This window comes from Seriola lalandi, unplaced genomic scaffold (assembly GCF_002814215.2).
Source record: "Seriola lalandi dorsalis isolate HSWRI2012SDOR001 ecotype SW California unplaced genomic scaffold, Sedor1 jcf7180002054683, whole genome shotgun sequence".
NCBI classification, from domain to species: domain Eukaryota; kingdom Metazoa; phylum Chordata; class Actinopteri; order Carangiformes; family Carangidae; genus Seriola; species Seriola lalandi.
Window position 1 is genome coordinate 115,905 of NW_019525236.1, and position 12,478 is coordinate 128,382.

The following is a 12,478-nucleotide window of genomic DNA, read 5'->3' on the forward strand; positions in this document are numbered from 1 at the left end:
ATCTATATTTTCATATATATATATATACACACACACAGGAATGTTCTGGAGTGATGTAGACAACTTTCTAAAAGTGAATATTGAAATGGTTATGTTTGAAGCAATGCTATATTTTTATAAAAGTGGTCAAGAACCAAGCCAACCTTCCTGCACGTACTTAATGAATTTTAACAATATAGCAAAACTTTATCTGATGTTAAAAACAAAAAAGCTATTAAGACCTTAAAAATGTTGAATTAATATTTTACACTGCATTAAACAAGAACTTTAACTGTAACCTGAAATGGGATTTTTTTTTTTTTTGGTTCATCATTGTCGTTTCTTTTGTTTTACTGCACGTGTGTTTGTACCTTTGTGTACAATAAAGAAAGTGGAAATAATAAATAAATAAATAATGACCAGGTATAGAGTGTGCTTCAGAAAAAGCTTTTATTTGAGTCTAATGCTTTAGCTATTCAGGCATCAGCTGATTCAAACTTTAACACATCACCTCATGGAGAGTAAACAGGTTCCCACTCACTGTACAGGTAAATGTACCTGTCGGCCTGTCATGTTGAGGTGCTCACACTGCACGACTCTCCGCTGTCTCTCCGTAGAGCAGGTGTGTTTCTCTGAAGCGTAGGCACTGTTCACCCTGACTCAAGACATTAAACACAACACAACACACACCAACCACAGTCACGATACAATGATAATGTTATGTTTTAGTCTACATCACTTCCTGGTTCATCCTGCTGCTCATTGTCTTCTCAGATAGGGAAGACCAGAGGGGGCACTGAGTGACCAGGGGGGGAGGGGGGGGGGTATAGAACAGTGACATTACAGTTTAACTGCAGCACTGTCAAATATTGTACACAACGCACATTCAAAGATCATGGCATAATGAAAGTGCTCATGGAGCTGAAATAAAACAAATTATTTAAATTAAATAATTTAAAGCGCAGTCCAACGTGTTTCTATGAACAGGTTCATTCACTGAGATACAACAGATTAATCTACCGTCTCATGTTTCCATTACAATCAAGTCAAAGTGTGTATGAAGAGGGTTACAGTCCAGGTGCAGCAGCTCGGACAGTCCTGGATCAGGTGTTCACATAAAGACAGATGATGATCATTCAGTCTGTGTGGGACACTTCAGATAACACTGTGCTAGCTGCTGTTCAGGGTCGGCGTGCACAGGGAGAACGGCTTGTCTCTGGTCAGATCAGTGAGGGCTCCGAGCACAATGTCAGGCATGTGATCTGCGAGCATGCTGGGACTGATCAGGATGCTCCTGAACGCCTCTTCACTGGACCACTCCGCCCGGTACCGGACCTGAGAGAAACAGGGTCTGAGAGGACAACATGAAAGTCAGGGTTCTGTCTGCACATGTCAACATCATGTGTGAAACATCTGGAATAACTGAAAGCATCTGTTGAAAGTCTACAACCAACAATTCATTCCATTACCAATGAATCTGACAATTATCTTCTGATTAATTGATTAATCACATGGTCTAACAAAGTTCTTCAGAACTTCTCAGAGTCACATCTTCAGTTCAGTTTCATACGTGACTGAGGAAGACATGAAATATTCATATTTGAGGAGCTTGAACAAATTACTCAGTCACTTAATCAATTATTAAAACAGCTGATACATGTCCAATGAATCCATTAATCAGCTGATCGCTGCAGCTCAGCTGTGTATTCATCAAGACATTAAATATTCAGGACACACCTCCGCGACGGCCCGTCTTCTGTGATATACAGAATGCGTCCAGGCAGAAACAGCGGTAAGTGGGCGGCCTTGTGGGCAGGTGAGTCATCTGACGCCAGGCTCTGATAGGATGACGAGTGGCGAATGATCAGTGACTCCTCCCCCAGCAGCGGCTGGCTGAGCTCCTCCTCCCTCCTGTTCTCCATCTCGGTGGGGAAGTCGTCTGGGTCTCCTCCGAACAGCTCGTACCAGCAGCCCTGCAGCAGGATGCGGTACTGCAACAGCACACACACACACACACACACACACACACTGAGTCCAGGTCTGAGACTGATCTACAATCACTGCAGGGAACAGGTCTTACTTTGGGCTTGTTGCAGTTTGAGACTATCTTGAGAATCCGTCTCTTCAGGTCCTCCATGTTGGGAATGCTCAGTCTGAACAGAGAAAACAGATGATTAAACAAAGAAGAAGAAGAGGAGTGTGATGTCACCACCTCCTCCTCCTCCTCTGTGCTGTGAGAACAGGGCAGAGCCAAATATAGAGTCTATCAGATCAGTGTATCTGTTCACCACAGCACACTCATATCAGACCGTCAGTGATCCCAGGGAAAGATGACACATTAAAACTACAATGAACTAAACAGTAACAACACACAATGTTTACCCATGATGCATTTCAACTTAAACACCAGGTTCTAAGAGGAACCGGTCTCACCTGGGAACCAGATCCTTCCCCAGAACCACAGAGAGCACAAAGTCCTTGGAGTAATCAGCCAAGGCTTTACTGCACAGGGACAAAACACAACAACCATTAACATGAACACACGTAATAATAAAACTACAATATCAATATATATAAAGTAAAATATATATATATATATATCTCCCTGTAGATTACCTGTCTAAAGGTAAACAGACTATAACCTTTAACAACAGATAGAGTTTAACTGGAGGCTCGGCCATGATCACGTGCACTTTAAAAACTGTAAAATAAAGGATGTCGACCTCAGTCCTCCTCACCTCAGGAGTCCCCCTGGTGGAGAGAAGGCGTAGCACTGTAGGGTGGGGAAGGAGTTCCGCAGGAGGATGGCCAGCAGTGACGCTGTGCCCGCGCCCAGACTGTGACCAGTGATGACCAGTTTATACTCCTGTAAACACACAGGGTCAGTCACGATCCACCTTCTCCAACATGATGATAAATATCAGTTTAATCATGAAACACAGTGGAGAAGTGGTGAAGCAGCTGTTTCCCTGGACAGATGAAACCCAGCCTCATAACCTGTAGGTGACGTCTCATTCCCTCCTAACAGGATCTACCAGCAGCTTCTGACTGAAGTAAACACAGCAGCGCCCCCCGGTGGCTGACCTGCAGACCGTCACTGTTCTTACCGGAGCCACGGAGAAGGCCTGGTTCAGGATCCCGTCGTTCACCAGCTTCTTGTAGATGTAGCCTGCAGCCTGAGACATGCCCTGCACCAGAGAACAGCAGCTTCAGTTTCTACCGTCACTGTCTGCAGGTACAGGTGAGCTTATTACCTTGTACAGGTGTGTCAGTTACCAGGTGTGTCAGTTACCTTGTGACCGTAGCAGGCTCCACACACGCCCTCTATAGGCAGGTTCTCACACTCAGCAGACAGGTCTGTGAGGACGTCCTGCAGGACACACACCCAGTCAGGTTAACAGTCACCTGGGAAACTGATCGCTAGGGAGATTTACCAACGCTGCTTATCGACCCGGTTCTTTAACGGTTCTCTTGCTGCTTCTTTTTGTGATTTAAGAGAAAATATTGAGACCAAAATAAATGTATTTTCTCATATGTCCTGTATATAGATTAATGTTGAGTATCAGACTGTAACAGTGTTCTGAGCTGTGACAGACTATAATGTGTTTATTGAAATTTTAAACAATAAAATAAACCTTTTAAGATGCAGAATGTTCTGAACTGTTACAGACTGTGATTTTGTGATGATGAAAATGTAAAACAAATGTATTAAACAGTTCCTCACTGCAGAACCATTGACTGTATTTTTACTGTTTCCCTGCAGTAGTTTTGCCTGCAGCCTCCACATCATGAATACAGAAAGAACAGAAGCAGGAACATCAGAGCTCATCAATACTCCAGTCTTCAATAATTTAGACCCGGGGCCAGCTTAACAGCAGATCTCATCATGTGTGAACATGATGCATTCACACACTCGTTTTAATTTCTCTTTAGGAGAGAGGGTTACGCCTCTATTGATCTATTGATCAGTCTGTTCTGTCAGTTGCTCTGCTGTCATCTGTACAAACAGGAAGTGACACTGAACATGAAGAGGAAGTGAAAACAGCAACAAAAACAACAGACAATTGCAGCATTGATCATGTGCACATTAGTTCATGGTTCTAACAACATGGAGGTGTTGATGAGAAGACTCACCCTCAGTGACAGAGTTCCTCTCACAGCCACCAGAACAGCTTCCCTCTTATGGTCCAGAGCCACGAAGAACGGGATCTCATAGATCTGCAACACAGCCAGGTGTTAACACTGTCAGACCAGACCAGACCTCTACAACATAAACCTGAGACTGTGAACACAGAGGACGGATCCTGACTGGGACCAGTTCTCACCTGGTTGTGGAAGCTGACGTAGATGAAGTCTCTGTACTGTAAACCAGTGCTCTGCAGGATGGAGGAGAAGTGACAGCCCAGGTGGTCTCCTCCAACGATGTCGTACTCAGCTGCTCGGCTCCTACAGCTGACACACACACACACACACACACACACACACACACACACACACACACACACACGGCTGAGACCTTTAACTTGAATCTCAGAGACAGAAACAGTGTCGGCAGTGATGCAGCTAAACAACTAAACAAAAACAATAAAGTGTAATAAGAAGTGTGATCACAGATTTGATCATTTCGAGTCTAAATACTGTAGCCAGGAGATCAGCTGCCACATGAAGGTTTGGATCTCTCTGACATACAGCTCCAGTCAGCTGGTTCAGGGTCAGAACCAGTTCTGATGAAGTGTTAATACTGAAGGAGCACACTGACACTGGAGGGTGATGTGAAGAGCCGCCGTATTACAGAGGGAGGAGACAACATCTTTTAAAAATGGGGATACTGCCGCTGTTTATCTCCATGAAGACACGGTTGTTCTCATGAAAAGTGACACAAATAACTTTAAAGAGCCATCGAGAGGAGTTCAGTCCTGGGCTTCCATCTCACCTCTGAAACTTTCTTACCCTCTGACAAACAGTTCGGACAGTTTGGCTGAACTAAGCTGACGTGGCAGCTCCTCTGACAGAGAGAACATCTCACCAGTCTCCGCTGAGCTTGCAGGGTCCGGTCAGGGGGTTGGAGTAGATGTAGAGAGGCCATCCATACGCTGCTGCAGCAAACTGCATACAGTGAGCTGCTTTCTCCAGCTCTGTCTCCAGATCCTCTCCCTGCAACGATCAAACACCAACAAGAGGAACATTTTTCTTTACATGAAGTGATGCAGAAAACCATTATTGACATCACTGTGAGGTCAGAGGTCGACTGTTGCTCCACTACTCACAATAGGAGAGGAAGGACTGTGAGAGACCACGTCGTCTGGGTCTCTGCTCCGCTCCATCTTATCCTGCTCCTGGGACAGCAGAGCCAGACCAGCTGCTATGTCACTGGGGACAAGGTCTGTATCCTGCCACACACACACACACACACACACACACACACACACACACACACACACACACACACACACACACACAATATCATCAAACCTGACTGAACTCAGTTTGCAGACCCACTAACTGAAGATGTAAAAGAGAGGAGGAAACCCTCACAGAGAAGAAGCCGCTGACGAGCTGTGCGATGCTGGAGAACGCCGCTCGGTGGCTTTCATCCTGCGGCAGACAACAGCACAGGAGCCGCAGCCTGCTCTCCCACACCTTCACAGCCAGGGAGCGAGCTGTGGAGAACAACTGGACGCCATCCTCTCGTACTCCCAGTGGCTCCATGGCTGCAGGCTGAGGGCGAGGGTTTCCCATAGGGTCAAACACAAACACCACGCCCAGCGCCGTAAAGAGCAGGATGATCCAGCTGTTGAGACGAAGACAAAGAGATGCTGGATCAAAACACATCGACTAATTCTAACATGATTAATGACTATTATGAAGACACACGGACAGGTGACATATTAAAGGAGAAACCATCACACAGAGTCTCAGTCAGGTGTTGATCCTCCAGAAACTCCAAATCTCTGAACTCCACACCACTCACATCTCCCATAGTTCAACTGGGTCATGTTTCAGGTCCCTTTTTTAGTTTGCCACCGTCTGTACTTGTGAAAAACTCACCTGGCAACCACTGCTGCGATGACAGCACCCACTGTGGCAGGGTCGCACCCTTTGCTGTCATCAGAGACCCACGCAGCTCCCAGACAGGCCCACACCAGCTCAGGAATGTACAGCAGAGCTCGCAGGTACACCAGCGCAGGGATAGAGCGTCGTGGGCCGGGGTTAGTGATGGTACCTGGGAAGCAATTGTAGACATCTCTGACATACCTGTGCTGGTTGCACGATGATGTTGCAGTGGTGGTGTCATACTTTTCAGAAGCTAGCAGTTAGCTAAACAGTGACACTGTGTAATATATACATTAAAATGCACAGCCATCTTGTTTGTCATTTTCTGACACTGATAAAAAAAAGGACAGTGTAATAGCACCATGTGTCATCATACTGTACTGTGAGGTAGAGCTGCTTCCTGTTGCATTTTCTGACTGTTCAATCATTTGCAAGTTTACAGCTGTTTCAATATGAAGGATGACACTTGTGTACATATTATTGTGTGTGCACTAGATCCACAAACATTGTTCTGCTTCATCTCCAACCAGTTGCTTAAAAAACTGGTTGTGTAAGGTACCAACTGCTTTGCAAACTTCCTGCATTGCATATTTCAGAATAACGTGTATTATCACAAAATAGCTGCTGTGGGAAGAATTAGGTGAAAGCTGTGTGATTCCACCCCTGCAGTTTACTCATCTTTACATATTAGACTCACAAAAGGTTAAGGTAGAACTTACCTTGAGCACTGACATAGACAATAGCAGATAATGTCAGGATGATGAGACCAAGCACAACCAGTAGTCCAACTAGGTAGCTATGAAGAATTCTCCCATTACAATCAAAATCACCCTTGTGATGAGTGTATAAGATCAAAGTGCCAATCCACCTAAACACAGAAGTGGAGAAAAACAAGAGCAGAGACAATGAACATTGTTATTATGCCTGACTAGTTGGACCTATGGTGGATTAAGTCTCCAGTAATGCATGCACATTCATGAGGGTAGGCAACATACCAAAGTACACGGATGAACAGCTCAAAAGAGCCGGGGAAAACAAGGTCGTCGCTGGCGATGCCCCACCGCCGACCGAACGCCACCAATCCAGGCATGTTGCAGATGAAGAAGACGAGATATTCCGCTAACAGACGTTTCCAGCGCTACAAAGAGAGAGTGGGCAGGTTTCTCCTGGTCAACGGACACCTCACACCCTTCATGACTTCACTGCCAAAGCAGCAGCTACACTGGGTGGCACCGAGCCATATAACCGTTGTTGTCACATTCTACTTTCCAATGTTGCTTAATTAGCCCAAATGGTTCCGGTGTAGCCTAGCTACAAGCTAACGTTCAGCAGAGTATTCCGGTAGGAGCGTGCGTGTCCGTTAACGTTACCTAATTTTTTCGAAGGTACGCCCAAGCTCTGATGTTTATGTCGTGAACAATGTTACGGGTTGCGACCTGTCAACACGTAGCTAGCTCAGCTAACGGTAGATAACAGTTGCCAGTGCGGTTTACGACAGCTAGCAGAATTTATACCGTGGAGTGACTAGCCTCTAACGTTAGCTATCTCGCTAAAAAAATACTCTAAAGCTATTCCGAGAAATTGATTGCTAATCCTGTTTGCTGCGCTACTATTGTTAGCTAATAGTAAATCAACCATTCGCTCTATAAGTACAGCTACCTTAATGTTTATGTAACACTAAATGTAGCTAAATATAGAAGGCTTGTTTGTTTTGTTTTTCTCGAAAAGCAACTGTGTCCGTCCGCCGACGACTCCCTGTTGCAACAGCAGTCATCGTGTGAAGGTTCCGCTTTTTCCTCTTCATATTAAAGGCATGTAATAATAGCGCCCACTCGTGGCAAAAAACAGATAGTTTTATATAAGACAGAAGACTGATAAAAAAAAGACTGCGTGATACATATATATATATAATTATTTCTATTAAACCTGTTTGTGTAGTATGTTTCAACTGGAGACATAGTTCATATTCAAAAGTCTATTTGAAATTAATTTTTAGATTTTATTTTTTTCCCCCAAGTACAAGTTGTGTATGTGGGTATACATACCCATTGAAATTCTTGTAGAAATCAACTTTAAAATTACTTTCACGGTTATTTCCTCCTTTGACCCCCAATAATTTTCTTTTCTTTAAAAAAAAAAAAAAAACTTATCCTGATTTTGTGATGTCCTTCAGTCATCCATCAGTTTCTGCTATGATGTGCAGATTTCATTCAGTCTCGCTAATAAGTCAAATTATTCAATCTATTGCCAGACATTTGTTAGGCAAGTAAGGATATGTTTATATGAGATAGGATAAGTGTATTGTAAGTCATTTTCCTTAATAGGTAATAAGTAGATTAGTCTGCACAACATACCGAATGCGTATGGAATGAAGGAATGTTATTGGTCGTTTCATATACATATTTGCCGCCAATGCAGTTCCGTGGTTCCATGGTGTAATGGTTAGCACTCTGGACTCTGAATCCAGCGATCCGAGTTCAAATCTCGGTGGAACCTAACTTTATTTTCTTTTGTGATATAATTTACAATGTTTACGTAAAATAGTATGAACAGGTCTGAGACCATCCTCTACCCAGACACGTTCAACTGCAAGTGCAGCTTAGTAATAGCAGCAGCAGCTACTTTACGTGGAGTGTACTTCACTAGCCATAACGACGTCATACCAACATGGCGGCGCACATAGCACGACGGTCTTATTTACTTTGCCGTAGCGCAGGAATAAACGTGATTTCATTGCGTGTAGAACCAATAAGAGACGTTCACAGCAGGTTACAGCCGCGTGTTAGTTATGGGACCCGGGAAACAGACACAGAGGTCAGTGAAATGACACCATGCAGTCATCGTTTCTTTGACTCCCATACTAACAGGACTGGGTTAAAGTGCCTTCTACTTCATGTCAGCCCTGTCACAGTCGCCCTCTATACGGTCACTGTGCAGTATAGTGAACCAGTCATTGTGTTGTGCTGTAAGAATCTTTTAACTGTAAATTTAATCCATTATAAAGCACTGCAAAAATTGAAGCAAGGCACAAAATATTTGGTGTACAGAGGCTGAGCACCTGTCCCTGCACCCTCCCACTCTGTGAGGGTAATCTTCCTAAAGCCTCAGTTATATTGTTATTGAAGATACCAAACAGTTCATTTGCCCAGTAGAGAGAAAATTTAGAGAAAATATTCGTCCCGAAGTCACCATGAGGTTCTTGGTCTCCTCTTTTACCAAGACCCTTCTCCCTGATGTATCCGTTAGTCCAGGTCCAGCTCTAGAAGAGTCCTGGTTGCTCCAGACTTTTTCATCTTGTGAACCTTCAATGCAGCAGAAATGTTTTTGAGTCTGTGCTGCTGCTGCAGATAGTTCTGTTTTTACTTTTTAATACATTTGCTAAAATGTCTAAAGTTCAGTTTTCACTTACTTACTTTTTATTTAGCATTGAACTTCAACATAAGGTGAAAACAGTGCAGGGGTCTGAAGACTTTCTGAATGAACTGTAGGATGAACTGTATGTCCTTGATGCACAGTGAAGCAATAGATTTTTATTTATTTATTTTTCATTTTTCAGGACGCCCAGGTGCACATTCCAGCGGGTAAATATAAATATGTATACCAATGTGCTTCACTAAAGCAGAATAATTGCGTATTTTAATTCTGTTTTTGTATTTTCTTAATAATATGTTTTTCTCCTTCTGGCTCTCAGAACGTCTGAGAGTGTCTTACAGCAGGAGCAGTGGTCCTGGTGGTCAGCATGTCAATAAAGGTTCTCCAAACGTAACTTTATTATTTAAAAATGCTCCTTGGTAGATGTGTATATATGTCACAGTGACAAGTGGCTCCTGACAGCCTGTTCAAGGCCATGAATCTTGAATCTGTGTGATGTTAACACATGTCCTGTGTGGTGACATCTCCATCCACAGTTAACACAAAGGCAGAGGTCCGGTTCCATGTGCTGACAGCAGACTGGATCCCAGAGGACGTTCGACAGAAGATCTTTGAAAGGGTTTGTTTTCTGCATTCCAAAGTAATAATGCACAAATTCCAAGTTTGTCTTTAAACACTCTCTCCTGAGGTGTCATTACACTGTCAACAGAAGAGCAGAGCTGCCTTCGTTATGATCTTTGTCCCTGTCATTTTGAAACCATTAAGAGTAAACGTAGTAATTTTCTGCTTGGTGTCACAGAACACAAACCGCATCAATAAAGCCGGAGAACTGCTGGTGACCTCCGAGCTGAGCAGGAGTCAGCACAGAAACCTTTCGGACTGTATCCAGAAGATCTCTGCCATCATAGCTGAAGCCAGCAGGAAGCCTCACGAACCGACAGCAGAAGACCTAGCTCTGAGGGAGGCCAGGTGCGACCTCGCAGTTTGTTTTTCTATCCACCTCGATTATAAATGAGTCTTATGTGTGTTTTTGATGTGAAATATGTTGTGCAGGTTACAGAAGAGCAACAAGGAGCGACTCAAGCAGAAGAAGATCCATTCAGCCATCAAACAGAACAGACGAGTGGATTTTGACTGATTAATCGACTGTTATGTTTCTACCTCTAATACTTGTTGTCATTTATTTACATGTAAATAACATGTCCAGTGTTATTGATATTAAGTAAAATAAAGTAAGCAGCAATTGTTCTTGTTGTAAATACCAGAATCATGCAGACCATTGTCAAGGGTTTTGAAATTCACTGCTACAGTTTTTGACTGGAGATTACTGACACCAATGGTGAAGCAGGGTTCAAATTATGTGAGGAATTGGATCTTTATTACCAAAAGAGGTAAAAAACAACAGTCCTTAGGGGGATGAAACATTTATATATATATATATATATATATATATATATATATCTTTCTTACCTGTAATTGTAAATATTATAATATATTTCCCATATTTATATCTGGAAGAATGTTGTAATATGATTACAAACACCCCTAAAGTGAAAGAAGATGATGTTAGCTGAATGTCTCGTCTGCCTGCCTCACTACATCAGGGGCTCCATCCTCAAGTCTTTGCTCCTGTCAAAAAGACACTGTAGGTGAATGTAAGCAGCAGTAGCTAACTATCTAGCTTGTTTAATAAACTTTACTTTTATACTCTCAGAGTTTCTGAATTAGATTGTGTCAAGTATCTACGGACAAACGCCAATGTTAGCTAGTTTCTAGCTTTAGCCTTAAGTTACAGTTTAGCTAACTAATGTTAGCTAGTTTCTAGCTTTAGCCTTAAGTTACAGTTTAGCTAACTAATGTTAGCTAGCTGATAGCGCACCCTTTCATTTCCAGTGTTAGCTTGTCATTTCATCACCAATATAAAATGTCATGTATGTTAGCAAACACTGGTGCTCAGTCATGAGCAGTGAGACGATGGAGGATTAGTTGTTGCAGAGACACGTTTTCACATCAATATAGAATTTATTATTTCATGTTAATAGTCTTTGTGTGTTTGTGGTGGTTTAGTTAGTGTGTGCTGAAGGCTCAGTGATTATATTAGCAGTGCTGGAAAATAATTAAGTACATTTAGTCTAAGTACTGTGCTTAACTACAGTTTTAGGTACGTGAGTATTTCCATTTTATGCTACTTTCTACTTCTACTACATTCTACTTTCTACATCCACTACATTTATTTGACAGTTTTTGTTAATCCAGTAAGAAGCACTTACCTGTACTGTGATCACTTTTGCCCTGGAGAAAAAGTTGACTCCCCCCTCTCGTATTGTGACTGTATAATTCATGCTCTGGGGTACAGTGTTGCTGAATTGCGGCAGACATGTCGATGATAAGTCTGTGAGAAATTTTCAACGTTTACACGCAGGGAAACAAAAAGGTTAGCAGAGGATGGTTTCGATCCATCGACCTCTGGGTTATGGGCCCAGCACGCTTCCGCTGCGCCACTCTGCTCTCATACACCCGTTAGCGGCGTATGGCATTTTGATGCTAAACATGTCTCCATTTGTCTCCATATCATTATTTGTAGGTTTCGCTTTAAATCCGCATTATAACGTTAAATACGTTGAAATTACTCTACTGTCGTTTATCTAAAAGGGAGGCTATTTTAATCACTTAAACAAAATATAAAAATGTTAAAAACTTAGCTATGTCCGAGTTACTTCGTTAGGTTAGCATAATTTTAGCCTTATCTTGCAACAACTGTTTTATGTTATCATTGATTCGTGGCTACGTGACGAGTTAACGGTAGTATGCTTTAAAACTAAACCCGATTAAAACAATATTTACAAAAGTCGACCACGAAGGGACTCGAACCCTCAATCTTCTGATCCGAAGTCAGACGCCTTATCCATTAGGCCACGCGGTCGGATCGACAGACATAAAGCCGGATAACATATAAATATTTGTATTACGATAACCCGAATTAGGACGATTTTTGCAATGTCGATTTTATATATATATATATATATATATATATATATATATATATATATATATATATATATATATATATATA

General features: G+C 42.5%; 2 protein-coding genes and 2 non-coding genes across 4 annotated transcripts; 2 read left to right on the forward strand and 2 right to left on the reverse strand.

The window, feature by feature from the left end:
* Positions 1-410: 410 nt before the first annotated feature.
* daglb (diacylglycerol lipase, beta) lies at positions 411-7,811 on the reverse strand. The gene is made up of 15 exons (XM_023422679.2): positions 7,029-7,811; positions 6,753-6,901; positions 6,028-6,202; positions 5,515-5,770; positions 5,247-5,369; positions 5,006-5,133; positions 4,305-4,431; positions 4,114-4,197; positions 3,272-3,349; positions 3,087-3,167; positions 2,718-2,845; positions 2,413-2,481; positions 2,060-2,132; positions 1,717-1,970; positions 411-1,330 (listed from the first exon to the last, which is right to left on the reverse strand). Exons 1-15 carry the CDS (start codon positions 7,121-7,123, stop codon positions 1,150-1,152), a joined length of 2,001 nt encoding a protein of 666 aa, XP_023278447.1. The 5' UTR covers positions 7,124-7,811; the 3' UTR covers positions 411-1,149.
* Positions 7,812-8,457: 646 nt separating this feature from the next.
* trnaq-cug (transfer RNA glutamine (anticodon CUG)) lies at positions 8,458-8,529 on the forward strand. The gene has a single exon. It is a non-coding gene; the product is annotated as a tRNA-Gln (tRNA).
* Positions 8,530-8,642: 113 nt separating this feature from the next.
* Positions 8,643-11,118, forward strand: mrpl58 (mitochondrial ribosomal protein L58). Its single transcript, XM_023422680.2, has 6 exons — positions 8,643-8,847; positions 9,590-9,614; positions 9,725-9,784; positions 9,942-10,024; positions 10,205-10,374; positions 10,459-11,118. The coding sequence occupies exons 1-6, from the start codon at positions 8,701-8,703 to the stop codon at positions 10,541-10,543; spliced, it is 570 nt and encodes a 189-aa protein (XP_023278448.1). The 5' UTR covers positions 8,643-8,700; the 3' UTR covers positions 10,544-11,118.
* Positions 11,119-12,255: 1,137 nt separating this feature from the next.
* On the reverse strand, positions 12,256-12,328 carry trnar-ucg (transfer RNA arginine (anticodon UCG)). Its single transcript has one exon. It is a non-coding gene; the product is annotated as a tRNA-Arg (tRNA).
* Positions 12,329-12,478: the final 150 nt, after the last annotated feature.